At 44.3% G+C, this 15,446-nt stretch overlaps 1 protein-coding gene across 1 annotated transcript in view; it reads left to right on the top strand.

Annotated features, from left to right (window-relative positions):
* The window catches only part of PGGT1B (protein geranylgeranyltransferase type I subunit beta), a 63,546-nt gene that overhangs the window by 31,235 nt on the left and 16,865 nt on the right, over window positions 1-15,446 (top strand). Inside the window, exon 5 of the mRNA XM_082244209.1 lies at window positions 4,663-4,795. Within this exon, the coding sequence (XP_082100335.1) occupies window positions 4,663-4,795 (133 nt within the window). The remainder of the gene's footprint in view (window positions 1-4,662; window positions 4,796-15,446) is intronic.

The raw sequence follows: 15,446 nt of genomic DNA, 5'->3' as shown, positions 1-15,446 counted from the left end.
CCATACATATGTTCAAATGGATAAAATAGATAAGATATAGTAAACAAAGTTCATCACAGAGAGTGCTCCAAAAAGAAGGGAAACTGTCCACCACTTCAAACTTGGAAAAAGCCCAGAGTGCAGGAACTGCCACCAAGGTAATGAATGGCCCCTTACCAATAAGCAATGACCCCCATTACAAGGATCAATGTCAGCCTGTGTAGTCTAACCGGTGCCCAGATCGACATGTACCGATTCTTAGTGTCTCCCTCAGCAGCTCCAACTGGAACAGATGCACATGAGAAACAGAGGGACAACTCCAATAGTGAAGTACGTTCACAGGTTTTATTGAAAAAGCAGAGTGGCAACTCACGTGTACATGAAGAAATAACAGCATGTCTTGGAGCTATACTCTCGGAACTTTGTTTCTAACCGAAGAAATGGCCGCCGAGTCTCCTTGCTGGTCTCAGCGCGACGTGCCGCAGGTTCCTCCTCCGACCGGTTTCGTCAACACGTGACGTCGTCAGGGGGTGTGGCCTACGGCAAAGCGTCTTTTCTTATACGCTGGGTGAGCGTATATTCCATATGAGCGTATATTCCATATATACACATATATTCCCCTGAGGGGTAACCCTACGACCTCTTATAAGAAAGAACTTGTCGATTTGGTGGAGGATGGATTTCAACGTAAACTTCTTACCAAGAAGGAAAAATCTTTTTTGGTACCATCCGCCCCAAGGGTGCCTATAATGTATTATTTGCCCAAGGTGCAAAAAGACGCGGTGAACCCACCCGGGAGGCCAATCATTAGTGGCATTGATTCGGTCACCTCCCGGGTGGGTAAGTACATCGACTTCTTTCTTCAGCCCCTTGTGACCAAGACTCCTTCATTTTTGAGGGACTCTATGCAAGTCATTAATATTCTTAAAGACATAGAGTGGAAGGACACCTATATCTTGGCCACTGCTGATGTTTCATCCCTTTACACGGTTATATCGCACCAGCATGGAAGGGAGGCTGTCGAGTATTTTTTGGGTCACAGCACCTTGTTAGGTCTTCAGAGTCAGTTTATCTTATCCCTGTTGGATTACGCTATGGCCCATAATTTCTTTTGGTTCAATGGCACTTACTACAGGCAGAATAAGGGGGTGGCCATGGGCGCGAAATTTGCGCCAAGTATGGCCAATCTGTTCATGGCCAAATGGGAGGAGGATGTCATCGGTGACGTTCCGAGACCGGAGATAGTTCTCTGGCGGAGGTACATCAATGACATCCTCCTCCTGTGGGATGGTGACTCTGAATCTCTCAAATCATTCATGTTCATACTGAATGATAATGACAGGGGCATCAGGTTGGCGCATGAAAGTAGTAGATCTGAAATTCACTTTTTAGATCTTAAGATCAAAGTGGTTGGCAGTTCCCTGGAGACCTCTACTTTCTTCAAGGAGACTGACAGGAACGGATTTATTGACACATCTAGTTGCCACCACGTGTCGTGGCTTAGGTCCGTTCCTGTCAGTCAGTTCCTCAGATTGAAGAGGAATTGCTCTAACAGAGCCGACTTCCTGCGGGAGGCTAGCTCCTTGAAGTCCAAATTTTTGGAGAAGGGGTATAGGGAAGAGGATCTTGAAACAGCCCTCATGCGGGCTGATTCCCACAATAGGGCTGATCTGTTGGTACCACGAGTGCGTGAGAGTAATGATGATTTTCAGTTTGCCTTTTTTTTCATCATACTCTGTTCAGCATTTTTCTGTAAAAAAACTGATCAGGAAGCATTGGCACATTTTAAAGAATGACAGCCTCCTGGGACCTGCATTACCAGAAGCCTCTAAGGTTATTTTTAGGGGTGTGCCCCCGTTGAGGCTTCAAGTGGCCCCCAACATTGTAGATCCACCTAAGACCATCTCTTTTTTTCAAGAGGGGGTGGTTTCTACCCATGCAGAGGTTGTGCCATCTGCAAGGTTAATGCTTGCAGGTCAAGGAGGGTTGAGACATTCTTCTCTAATGCTACACAACGAAATATTAAGATTAAGCCGTTCATCACATGTTCCACACGTCACGTCGTCTACCTGCTACGTTGCCCTTGTGGCTGCGAGTATGTGGGCCGGACGATACGGAAGTTACACGTGCGTTTACAGGAACATGTGGCGAATATACTGAAGGCATTCCCGAAACATAGTGTCTCGAGGCATTATGATGAATGCCATGGGAATGACCCCAAAGGTACTGTCTTTTTAGGCATTGACAAGTTTTCGGGTAGTTGGAGGGGTAGTAACCGTACCAGAGGCGTCTCAACTAGAGACGAGCTGGATTTATCGGTTGAAAACCTATGCCCCTCACGGGTTAAACATTGATTGGGATATCAATTCCTTTATCAACAATGCCTGATAAACTTGATGTCAGTATATTTTACATTGTTGGATATTTTGGTTATCAGCCGGTTACTATTTTTATCTGTGTTTTTATATTTGGGGAAAGCTATATTTGCTTTTATCTTATTTTTAGGATGCTAAAACACTGTTATGTTTTGATGTATATTGTCATATTTTGTTTACATTTTAGGTTATGTTCAAAAGTTTTTCTTTTTCATGTCAATGTATGCTATATAACGGAGCACTCTCAGGAATTTTCGTTTCTGACCGCTAGATGGCGGTGTTTTCGAGTAAGGTCTCTTACGACTGATTAGAGCATTGTTTCCTTGGTAACTCATTTGTTTCCCCTATTGGAAGCTTTTTATAAATGAGGTTTCCCCTTTGAGATCAAATATTAAACAGAGGTTTTGCCCTTTTGAATTATAAAGCATACACATTTTTTGTGATCTTTATTAATATTTGACTGGTCCATTTCCGTTTGCGGGGTCCGATTCTGGGTTTGGCTCCGGGTATTGGTATGCAAATGGTATACATCCGGTTTCCGGGCCTCTGGTCAATCTCCTTCCTGTTGATGGTATGGGGCGACCTTTCCCTGATGGTTCCGGATTGGACGCAGTGTGTTCCGTCCTGTCTCACCCAGCGTATAAGAAAAGACGCTTTGCCGTAGGCCACACCCCCTGACGACGTCACGTGTTGACGAAACCGGTCGGAGGAGGAACCTGCGGCACGTCGCGCTGAGACCAGCAAGGAGACATGGTGGCCATTTCTTCGGTTAGAAACAAACTTCCGAGAGTATAGCTCCGAGACATGCTGTTATTTCAATTATTCAATTATTCAATAAAACCTGTGAACGTACTTCACTATTGGAGTTGTCCCTCTCTTTCTCATGTGCATCTGTTCCGGTTGGAGCTGCTGAGGGAGACACTAAGAATCGGTACATGTCGATCTGGGCACCGGTTAGACTACACAGGCTGACATTGATCCTTGTAATGGGGGTCATTGCTTATTGGTAAGGGGCCATTCATTACCTTGGTGGCGGTTCCTGCACTCGGGGCTTTTTCCAAGTTTGAAGTGGTGGACAGTTTCCCTTCTTTTTGGAGCACTCTCTGTGATGAACTTTGTTTACTATATCTTATCTATTTTATCCATTTGAACATATGTATGGACTGTGCATCTAATATTGTTAGCGCTGCACCATATCCATTTTTCATTGCCTTTCAGATCTGGTATTTCTGATTCTAGATCAGGTGTCGGCTGCTTTCGTTCAATCTGTTGACTTTTTATTATATTTTATCTTTGTATGTTTTTATCTTTACATTTTAGCGCAGCAATATCCCCGAGTTTTTACCTGCTCATTATGTCCACGGGTACAGAAATTAGAATACTTCATTCATTGATATGTGTGATCGGTTCAGCACTACTGTCTTTCTAAGGTGCTTTCGACTAAGGTTGCACTCCATCCTCCTGATGATGCAGAGAGATTGCCCACAGACTAGAGTGTTGAGAGTAGGAGAGTGCTGGGGTGTTCTGGAGTGGGGAGGTTAACTAATACACCATGTTCAGATCCTTTTGGACCCAATGAACATATGCCCCTTGCAATCCAGGGAGGTTGGGGTGGTAGATTGACGGGGTAAATGAGCTGCAGTGACGTTTGTTACCACCGTGCATAGGTGTGAAGCCAGCCTACCCCGCCTGGTATTTGGTCTCTGCTGCAGGGGAGAATCGGGTAATTTGAACTGTGATTCTTTTCCTCAGTAGAAATCACCTGGTAATGTGAGCAGCAGTGGATCATCCTTTCTCAAAAGGTTTATTTGCCCTTTGCTACAAAATTTTCAGTTCTGCAAGACTTTTAACACTTGAATATCATATTCTATGTGCTCCCCCGGATCTAATTTTTGGACGATCCCATGTACCTCTAGCTGCTGTAGCAGTACAGTCAGAAAGGTGATACGTTAAAACTAAGCTATAGGAGCTTTTCATCACCTGACATGCACATCTTACGCCTATGAGGCTGTAAAAGGGAGAGAATAGTGTTCATCCTTCATTCTCCACACACATTAAAGATTATTACACATTTTCAGTAATATTTTCGCCATGAATATATTTTTTCAGCAGATTTCTAACGTTCAGCTTACATACTAGATACTCATGCAGCGAAACTGTCAGTTTTATAGCTTTCAGATTCCTAAGATGTAGAGTCTGAATGTAAGGTTAGTTTAGTGTACTTTTCATGCAACATTCTTCACTTCCGATGGCTTACACCCTTGTCCTCTTGCTACATAAAAATTTACTTTTTTTTTCCCCCCAACAGTTTCTGTGCAGTACCTGAGGGCAGTGAGAATGACATGAGGTTTGTGTACTGTGCCTCCTGCATTTGCTACATACTTAATGACTGGTCAGGGATGGATATGGAGAAATCAATTGAGTACATTAGAAGAAGCATGGTATGTACTGTTTATATTAGTGTTGTTTCTAGTGTGTGTGTGTTTTTTTTTTTTTTTTTAAGCATATAACCTAGTTTATATTTATAATTTATAATGTAAGAGTGGCTTTGTATAACAGGTAAAGTGCATGGTGAGACGGCAGTCAGGTGTGGTTGTCTAGGGCCTTTTTATTTACCTACAGTGATGCACTAATATATATATATATATATATATATAATATGTATATATCAGGGCTTGACAAATTTGCTTGGAATCTAGGAGCCAGCTTTTTTCTTGTCCACTCTATGCAGACAGAGCCCGTTCTCCTCTATGGGGCAATCGGATGGAAACTGGCCGTCTGACCGTTTCCATCCGATGCCATCCAATCCGATTCTCCGGATGGATGGAAAATAGAACCACCATCCGTCTGTTTTTAGCGAACAGGATCGGATGGCGGCGGGTTGCCACTCCATAGAGGAGACTTAAGGGTCTGATCAGATCCGCCATAAAAAACTGACAGGGGGACCTGATCAGACAGCCTGTGTGAAAGGGGCCTTTGGCTGTGGCATGGCAGGGCAGGGAGATGATGAAAAATAATGAATACATTTTTTAAAAAATAATGTAAAAAAAAAAAAAACAACTCCCCTTTCCACTTGCCTTTTAAGCAAAGGGTGCCAGATGAAGCCTGCAACAACTTCTGTCTCTTCTCCTCTTGGAAAGGAGATGGGCGGGCATTGGAAACAGGCAGGGGGTCTTGTTAGTGACTGCTTGTCATACTCCCAGCCACCACAAGAGGGCACCAGTTCCTCATTGGAAGTGTCTCACTCAAGAAGGCTGAGAAGCCGCGGGCTCAATTATCGGACGGTGCGGTAGTCCGCGCACTCGCGGGGGGCCGCAAAGGGACAGGACACCTCCTGCACTACACCCCAGACGCCAGGTCGCTAATTCTAGTCGCCAATGCGACCTGGCGCCCGGAGTTTGTCGAGCCCTGTGTGTGTGTATATGTATATGTATGTATATATATATATATATATATATATATATATATATATATATATATATATATATATATATATATATATACAGGGCTTGACAAATTTGCCTGAAATCTAGGAGCCAGCTAAAAAAGTTAGGAGCCAGTTTTTTTTTTTTTTTTAAACTAACAACCAAGCTTTATTTAATAAAACTGATACTAAATTTACACATAAATACGACTAGAACCCCACTCTTCTATATTGCGCAATTGGATGGAAACAGACTGTCTGTCTCTTTCCATCCGATGCCATCTGATCGGATCCACGGGATGGATAGAAAATAGAACCACCATCCGTCTGTTTTTGGCGGGCAGGGTCAGATGGCGGCAGATTACCGCTCCATAGAGGAGACTGAACGGTCCGATCAGGTCTGCCTGAAAAACTGACAGGCGGACCTGATCAGACAGCCCGTGTGAAAGGGGCCTTCGGCTGTGGCACGGCGATGAGGAAAAAAAAAAAAAAAGATATATATATATATATATATATATTTATATATATATATATATATATATATATATATATATATATATATATATATTTCTTTTAATAAGAATTGAAGAAAAAAAAAAGAAAACATTTTTTTATTTTTTTTTAATAATTAAAAAAAAAAAGAAAAAATTATTATTTTTTTTACATTTAAAAAATAAATTAATAATAATAACCACACTCCCTGTCCACTTACCTTTAAGCAAAGGTAACTGGACAGAGAGATGAAGCCTTAAAAAACTTTCCCTCTCTTCTCCTCTTTGGAAGGAGAAGAAAAGGCATTGAGAACATGCATTACTCCCGGCCACCACAAGAGGGCGCCAGTTCCCCTAGCTTCTCATCTCACAGAAGAAGGCCGAAAAGCCGGGGACTAAATTTCTGGACGGCGCGGAAGTCCGTGAACTCGAAGAGGAGGTGGGGGGCGCAAAAGGGACAGGACAGCTCAAGCAGGGCACCCCAGGCGCCAGGTCGCTAATTCTAGTCGCAAATGCGACCTGGCGCCCGGGATTTGTCGAGGCCTGTATATATATAATATCCGCTTTTATCGGATTTGACATGGGAATATAGTTGGCATGTTATAGGTTATTTAAAGATGGAGTTAGATTTATCCCTAAGTATTTTAATTCTAAATTTGCCCATGTAAATGGAATTTCCTTTTGCAGCACTACTACTTATCTTTTGTTTAGCTTTATATTCAAGATTTCTGATTTTATTGGGTTGATCTTCAAATTTGAAAGCACCCCATATTTTTTTTAGTTTTTTTATTACATTTGGGAGTGTTATTCTCGGGTTGGTGATTTAAAACAGGACATCATCAGCATATGCTGCTTCTTTTTCCCCTTCAAGTCCCACCTTTACTCCCACTATGTCTACATGGTTCCAGCGACAGGGCAAACGGTGGAAAGTGGTCACGCTTATCTTGTCCCATTGAAATATAGGAGAGAGGTTTCCGTTTACTTTTACCAATGCTGACGGATTCCTATAGAACGCTCTGATCCATTGGCTCAACCTAGGACCGATCCCTAAATCTTCTAATGTTTGTAACCTAAACCCCCATCCACCATGTCCAATGCTTTTTCTGCATCTATTGACCGTAGCAGATCAGGGGCCTTAAAACCTCTAGATTTTTGCAATAAGAGTACCATTCTTATCCCATTATCTTTCCCTTCTCTACCCAGAATGAAACATGTCTGGCCTGCATGGATCCATTCAGGCATTAGCTCTTTTAATTTAGTCACTAGGACTTTTGCATAAAGTTTTATGTTAGAGTTTAGTAACACTATTGGTCTGTAGCTGGCGCAGAGGGTTGCATCAATTCCTCCTTTTGGTATTACCGTTTTATAAACGCCTGTAATGATTCTGCTCTCATTTACTTTCCTTCTCCTATACCCCGTTCATGTATTTACATAGTTTTGGCACTAATATTTCCATAAACCTCCTATAGTAGCGAATGGTGAATCCATTGGGCCCTGGGCTCTTCCCTGTTGCTGAGTTTTTTTTTTTTTTTTATTGAACCTTTATCTCTTCCTATGAGAGGGTTTGCGTTGTTGTTGTTCTAGGTAATTTTGCCTCCTTTTATATATTTTTGCATCTTTTGCTTTTTTTTTGTTCTTCATGGGGTCCCTTCTACCTTATCGTGTAAAAGCACCATAAGGCCTCATGCACACTGGACATTTTTACAGCTGCTGTTTTTGGCTTCAGACGTTTTTGTTTTCTGCAGCCAGTAAACTCCCCAGCATGTTATCCTATGTGTCCATGTACACACAGGCTGTTATCAGCAGTTTTTGGCAGGGCGTTTTCTGGCTGTAAAAAAACCCCAGAACAAGTGGGTTTTAGGAGGCGTTTTTCAGCTGTAAAAACGCTCTGATAAAAGCTAAAAAACATTGAAAACGTGGCTATTCTGCGTTTATCAATGTTTTTGAGCCATAAGCCTTTGTGGGAGTATAGTTTTGCTAAAAAAATCGCTGAAAAATGCTACTGCAAGAAAGCTACAGTTACAGCTCTCTACTGACATTTTGAAAACGTCCAGTGTGTATGAGGTCTAATAACTATTAAATGCTTTAGGTTTTATTTGCGTTTACAACTTCCCCTTGGATTTTGGGTTTTATCATCTTTGGCCAATCAATGTCTACCAATGTTGCCATATTGCCTGTGTTCTGTTGCCTGTATGCAACAAAGCCTAGAGCTAGGCAGTTAGATAAATGCTGCAGGCATCTTTTTTTTTTTTTTTTTATCTTTTTATTGAAGTATATAACAAGAACAACAAAACAAAACCAAAAAATAAAAAAGAACCCAGGTGCGAAGAGTCCATGAATAGGATTAAAGTGACAAAGCAAGCGACAACGTGCTGCCCACGCAGGGGCAGTAACAAATAAGGAGAAAAAGAACAGCGCGGTCCAAAACCCAATATTATTGAGAGGGAAACGGGCAAATGGGACATAGCAAGCACAGTGAGTTACCCAAGGAAGCTCATGTGACCCGTAGAGTGCAGAGTAATAAGACCATGAGACCGGGGCAAAGCAACTGTTAAAGGAGCAACTTAGTGGAGGAATTCGCCAACCATCGTGCCCATACCTTATCATGTTTTTTGGGACAAGCACGATACAGAGGGATAGCCACATCCACCAGGCCCCTCCACTGCAAAATCGTGGGGGGGGAGCCTGTTGGCGCTAATGAAGGGCTATGTTCTTCTTGGCGTAAAAAAAATAGCAAACCCAGAAGTGTACGATTCGCCACTCTAGTGACCATGTCATCCAGAAGGCCCAAGAGGCCCAGCCTAGGGGAGGCGGCCAGTGAAATTTGCAGGAGAGCAGAGGACACCTCGAAGATTCGGGACCAGTAAGCTGAGAGTTCTGGACACGTCCAGAAAATATTAATGAAGTCACCCGGGGCTTGTCCGCAGTGCCAGCACTCCGGATAGTGAGAGGCGTGAATTTTATGTAAGCATTGGAGGGTAATTTACGCTCTGTGGACAATTTTATATTGAACCCAACCGATCCCTCAGAGAAACAAGAATGTTAAAGGGAGATTCCCACTGCAGGCATCTTTTAAATGGATTTTATATCATTAGGCCTATAAAAACATAAAAAGACCCTGCAAACACCAGGAAGCAACTGTTATAGGTTAGTTATAACTGATTTATATGTAACTTTTCCAGAGTACAATTTTGAAGGTCAGTAATCCGTATTTATGTGATACACAAATATTTTTAATACCATTAGTAGTGTATTGAAGTTCTGCTTATAAAACTCTATTAAGTATGCAAATGGAAGGTCGTTCCTCTTTTAGCGTATGTGGCTGGATCTTTGTGTTTTGCATTTTATTTTCCAAAAAAAAAAAAAAAGGTTAAAATGACACGTGTCTTAAATTTAAATGCTTGCAGTGTTGCATTGTTGTAAACCGAGGCTAGTGAGGTTTAAAATTTTCATGGATTACTATTTTGTTACATGATTCTGTGTTTGCCAAGTTATAATTTGCAAGCTGCTGTAAAGAAGTCATTTGCAAACCACTCTCTACTGTATGAAAATACTTCCACAGAACAATGAGAATTGTTTTCTTTACCATTGTATGGAACCTGATGGTTTCTTAAAGGATAAGTTCACCTTTCAAACATGTTATGAATGCACCGGCCCCACGCCTCTCAATCCCCACTGTCATGGCAGGCCAGGGGTCTTCTCCCAGTGTCTGATGCCACAATTCAAAAAAGACGCAGCAATGCAGGGAGCCCACCCGCCCACGTCACTCATCCACAGTCCTCTGAATAGAAAACTACAAGGTCCGGCGGCCTTTGCAGCTGTTGGCTTTTAGCGTTCAGTGAACTATCAGGTCACTGTGAGTGCTGTGGTAGTTCATTTGAGTCTTCCTGTCAGAATGTAACTGCTTCTTCGTACGAGGTATGAGCAAGCCTAAACACTGACAAGTTCTTGTACTTTTTTTGGGCCACAGACGTTTCGGGTGCCATTGCAAGTCACGGGAATCGCACGGGCGTCCTGCGATTTGCAATGATTTGAGATCGCGATTCTGCCTGCGATCTGAGACGCAAGTATGTGAACGGAGCATCAGGCAGGCAATACACAGAGCGAATGTCTTTCCTGCAAAGAAATTTGCTGGATTCCCCTATCAACACAGTGTTGTGACTGGAATCCCTCCTGGTGGGCCATTGTGTTCTCCCGAAGAGAATGCCTTTCTCTGTTGGGAGAAGACAGTGTTTATTGCTAGTGGCTATAGCAGCCACGAATGATAATCGCAGGTAAAACCCTGCAAGCTGGTTGTACCCAAATTAATCGAACGATCAGCTTGTTACAGTCAGCCTACCCATACAACGTTCGACTCTTGGCTGTGCTCTGCTGAACCGGCCCTGATTCAAACTGTGTATGGCCTGCCTAAGACGAGTTGTTAGCATATCCAAACAATTCAGCCCAAAAAGAGATTGACCTTGGACAAGACCAAAACATATACAAAAACCTTAGCAGACGCTTCCCCACATTGAGGACAGTAGGCATGTTCCATCAACCCCATTTAGCTTAGTATAATGCAGTTGGTGAATAAATTTGAAATGTATAAACTTGTCACCACTTGTCACTAGTAACCTCCTCCCAATCCTCATCTGTAAGGTCTGGAAGGTAAGCATGCCATTTCCCATAGGAGGAACCAAAGGGGTGTGAACCTGAAAATTGCAATGCATTATAAGGTTGTCACCAATTTGCCAATATTGGGGGTCTGCCATGAGATGTTCCAAATGGGAAGAACATCAAAGGAGACGAAGCTACCTTCCACATACATCTGAAAAACATAAATAATCCCCTTCGATATCCGCCAGGACGTATCTGGGTGATTGTAGATCTCTTTGAGGTTAGAATTTTCACCACAGTGGTGCCTTTTTTTAATATGTTAATTTTTAATATACTTCTGCAAATTTGTTCTTTCAGTATGATCTTTGTGTTTTAAAGCATACTTTTCATGGGGTCAGTCAAAGCAAAGTAACCCCTTGTCTGTGTAGCAGCTTCAATGTACTTTTCAAGACCTCTATCCACTAATGTTACACCCTGCAAAACCTGAACTAGTGGTTATGGAAACCACATAGTCTTTTCTCCATAGCACAATGAAGTGCTCTGTGCCTGAGCAGCCTATTGTTGAGCCCTGGACTTTGAGCCGTGCCATGCAAACTCTGTTTCAGAAAAGTCAGTATTTGCATATCACCTTCAGGGCCGATGTGGCAGATTGGGATAGCAGTCAAACATGGTAAAAGGTATTTTGTGGAACCAGAGGTTGCGTGCTAGGCAAATTTGGGATCACTTTGCATTCTGTAACGACGGGTATGCTTTAGGAAAATGAAAATAGAATTTTAGTACATGGTTAAATTTTATAGAATATGCGTTAAGGTGACACTGAACAATATCCTTATTTCTCTATCGCTCTCTGACAGACGTAGTCCTCGGTGATTTAGCACCTTCGGGTTATGCTGCCCTCCACAGGAGTAGGACTAGACAGGAAATAAAAAATGCTCTGGCCACACCCTAGGGGCAGTCCCCGAGGGTATATCCTCTCTCTCTCTGCCACAGCAAATCATTTTTTTTTCTGTCTAGTTAGGAGTAAGGACCTAGATACCTTGCTGGGATCTTCGGTCCTGGCAGGATTTTTTTTCTTAAAAAATTTTTAGACCGCTTTTTTCTCCAGTGTTCCTGTGAGATCTTCAAGCAAGAAAGCTGAACTGGGCGACGGGCTGGATGTTGAGATCTGGTGGTCACCCCAGTTCAGCCTACGAGCGCGGGCAGGCCATAGCTCTGCGCTGGGTCGGCCGCGACATAGTCCCACTGGAGGGACTGACCCTGCGAGTTAAACGTCTCGCTGAAACGCCAAGGACCATGAGTCACGGCGTCCGTATTGGTCGACAGCCCTCCCACCCCGGAGCCGCCTCCTTTCTTCCTGGGCAGTCAGCCAAGAGACTTCCTGTCGGTTCGAGACAGTGCTGAGACAAGTGCAGTGGAAAACTCTGAGCATCAAGTGGTGAGCCTGGGGGTCTATCTCTCTCTCTTTCGCTCAATAGGGGTCCCTAAGCAGCTAACACTGAGGGGCTTTGTAGCGCTGGGGGTCTAACAAAAAAAAAAAAAAGTTTTATTTTTGGATTGAATTTTCCGGGTAGTAACTGGAATTATCATGGACCCTGCCACACAAGCACCCCCACCTGTTTCCCTCGAGGGGACCACGGGACCCGCCGGTGCACAGAGTATAGACGCATTTACATCAGCTTTGGAGTCTTTGGTGGCTCGGGTGGAGACGGCCTGTCAGGGACGGGGGTCAAGAAAGCGACCCCCGCCTACCCCTATATCATCTGACACCTGACTCAGATTCAGAGATGGTCACTGCAGCTGCAGGTCCCTCTGCAAGGGCTGTTATCTCAGGTAAAGTTCCCTCAGACAGTGAGGAGGACGTTCATTCTTCCGCCATAATTCGGGAAGAAGCATTGGTGGACGCACTAGTTGTGGCGGTTCGGGAAACCTTAAGACTTGAGGTTTTAGCGGCAGAGGCAACTGAAGCAGAGATTCCCTTTGGTACTAACAAGCCCATCAAAACGGTGAAGGTTTTTCCTGTACCCAAGTGTTTTGATAACAAAATTAAGGTAGAATGGGAGCATTCTAAGCGTACCTTTACTATTTCCAAGCGTATTGCTAGACGCTATCCGTTTGAGGAATCCCTCATCGAGAAATGGACGGTTCCACCGGTGGTGGACCCACCTATTTCCAGGCTGAATAAAGCCACGGTTATCCCAGTGGAGGACACTTCGTCCTTTAAGAATCCGGTGGATCGAAAGGTGGAAGCGGAGTCCCGCACTATCTTCTCCCTGATAGGGTCAGCATTTAGACCAGTAATTGTTATTGGTCTAGTTTCCCAGACACTAACGGAATGGGCGAGATTGGTACGCCAAGACCTGAAGGGGAAAGATATCCCCCAGGGAACATCTGAATTAATGGAACAGATTATACAAGGACTACAGTTCGTCTGTGACGCAGCCTTGGATACTACTCCCCTATTAGGGCAAGCATCTATGTCAGCGGTAATCCTCAGACGTGTGCTGTGGTTAAAATGCTGGTCAGCAGACCTAGGTTCCAAAAAGACCTTGACGAATCTCCCCTTTCAGGGGAATCGCCTATTTGGGGCCACCCTAGATGAGATCATTAAGGATGCCACTGGGGGCAAGAGCACTTTCTTGCCACAGGCTGCTAAAGCTAAAGGACCTCGTAACAAGCGGGGACCTTTCTTTACTGCCCATAAAGGGTTTGTGCGCCCGACTGCTGCAAGCGGGAAGGGCAAGGCTCCTCCAGGAGGGTTCAAGAAGGGCTGGTCAGACAAACAAAAGACCGACTCAGCCAAACCTGAAGCAAAGGATTACACAGCCTGAAGGTGCGCCCCCACCCGGCTTGAGGGTGGGGGGACGTTTTCACCGGTATTCAGGGCATTAGATCGAGCATCGACCACTGCTACCGGTGCGATTCTTCCCTTCCAACATTTAAGTACTACAGGGAGCGGTAGTTACCGTTCCCTGAAAAGATCTTTTTCTTTACCTTTTCCAAAGATTAGTCTCAGTTCCCCACAAGAATCGGATCCGGTTGAACAGACAGACCAAGAAGCCTCTAGCCGGGTGACCTCGGTCCCTGAGATTCAACCAGGAGAGATCACCGTTCCTGATAGGAATCAGGTGTCTGATAAATGTGTGGGAACGGAGAACGATCAGACTTTGTCGGATGGTCGGGACCAGATAGCTCTAGGGCCGCCTGGTTCAGATCCAGTCAGCGCCAGTGGTCCTAGAAATTCTAGGCTAGCCTCGTCAAGCCGATCTACCCGACTTGGACATGCGAGTCGCGGATGTTCCTTGGGAACTTCGTCTCAGGGAGTGTCTGCGGTCTCAAGGACCAATCTTCCATCGTGCTTTACAGTCGCTGGTTTTAATGGCCTGGCCATTGAGACCCAGGTACTGAAGGACAGAGGGTTGTCAGCTTCAGTTATTCCTACCCTTATTAAAGCAAGGAAAGCGACTTCCAGCAAGGTCTATTATCGCACATGGAAGACTTATATCGCGTGGTGCAAATCTTTAGGGATTCCTCCACGTACCTATTCGGTGACCCGAATATTGGCCTTTCTGCAAAAAGGGGTTGAGCAGAAACTAGCCTTGAGCACCATCAAGGGTCAAGTTTCAGCATTAGCAATCTTCTTTCAGAAGCCTTTAGCTACTAAGTCCTTGGTGCGGAATTTCATCCAGGGGGTGCGGCACCTGGCTCCACCAGTCCGCGCGCCCTTACCGCCCTGGGATCTTAATTTGGTTTTGTCGGTTCTACAGAAACCTCCCTTTGAAAACATCAGGGAGATTCCCTTGCTTACTTTATCCCAGAAGGTAGCCTTCTTGGTGGCTATCACTTCTGCACGCAGGGTGTCAGAACTGGCTGCTTTATCATGCCAGTCCCCATACTTAGTGATTCATAGGGATAAGGTAGTACTTCATCCTAAGCCATCCTTTCTTCCTAAGGTGGTTTCAGATTTTCATCTGAATGAAGATATTGTACTACCTTCCTTGTGTCCTCAGCCCAATCATCATCGGGAACATGCGTTGCATTCCTTGGATGTGGTTCGGGCAATCAGGGTATACCTGAAGGCTACGGAATCGTTCTGTAAGACGGATTCACTTTTTGTGATCACGGATGGCCCCAGAAAGGGGTTGCCTGCATCTGCCGCGACTATCGCCAAATGGATTAGACAGACGGTGGTACAGGCTTATTCTATTAAGGGTCGGAGTCCTCCGTTCCCTGTTAGGGCGCACTCCACTTGAGCGCTCAGTACTTCCTGGGCCTTCCACCATCAGGCGTCAGTGGTCCAGGTATGTAAGGCGGCCACCTGGTCGTCGGTACATACCTTTACAAAATTTTATAAAATTGATGTACTGTAATGGCATCGGCGGATGCCTCATTTGGCCGCAAGGTTTTGCAGGCCGCAATTTGAGGAGACCGGAGGTCTACCTCGAGGATTTTTTCTGTTGAAAAATTTTTTTGAGGATGAGCATTGTAAAACTTCTAGTTGGCACCGGTTGGGCCTTCTAGATTGGATTTAATTTCCATTTTTCCCACCCCTCATTTGTGGTACTGCTTTGGGACGTCCCGAAG

The sequence above is a fragment of the Pelophylax lessonae genome (assembly GCF_965119305.1).
Source record: "Pelophylax lessonae genome assembly, chromosome: 1".
NCBI lineage: Eukaryota > Metazoa > Chordata > Amphibia > Anura > Ranidae > Pelophylax > Pelophylax lessonae.
This window is presented reverse-complemented; position numbering and strand designations above follow the sequence as displayed.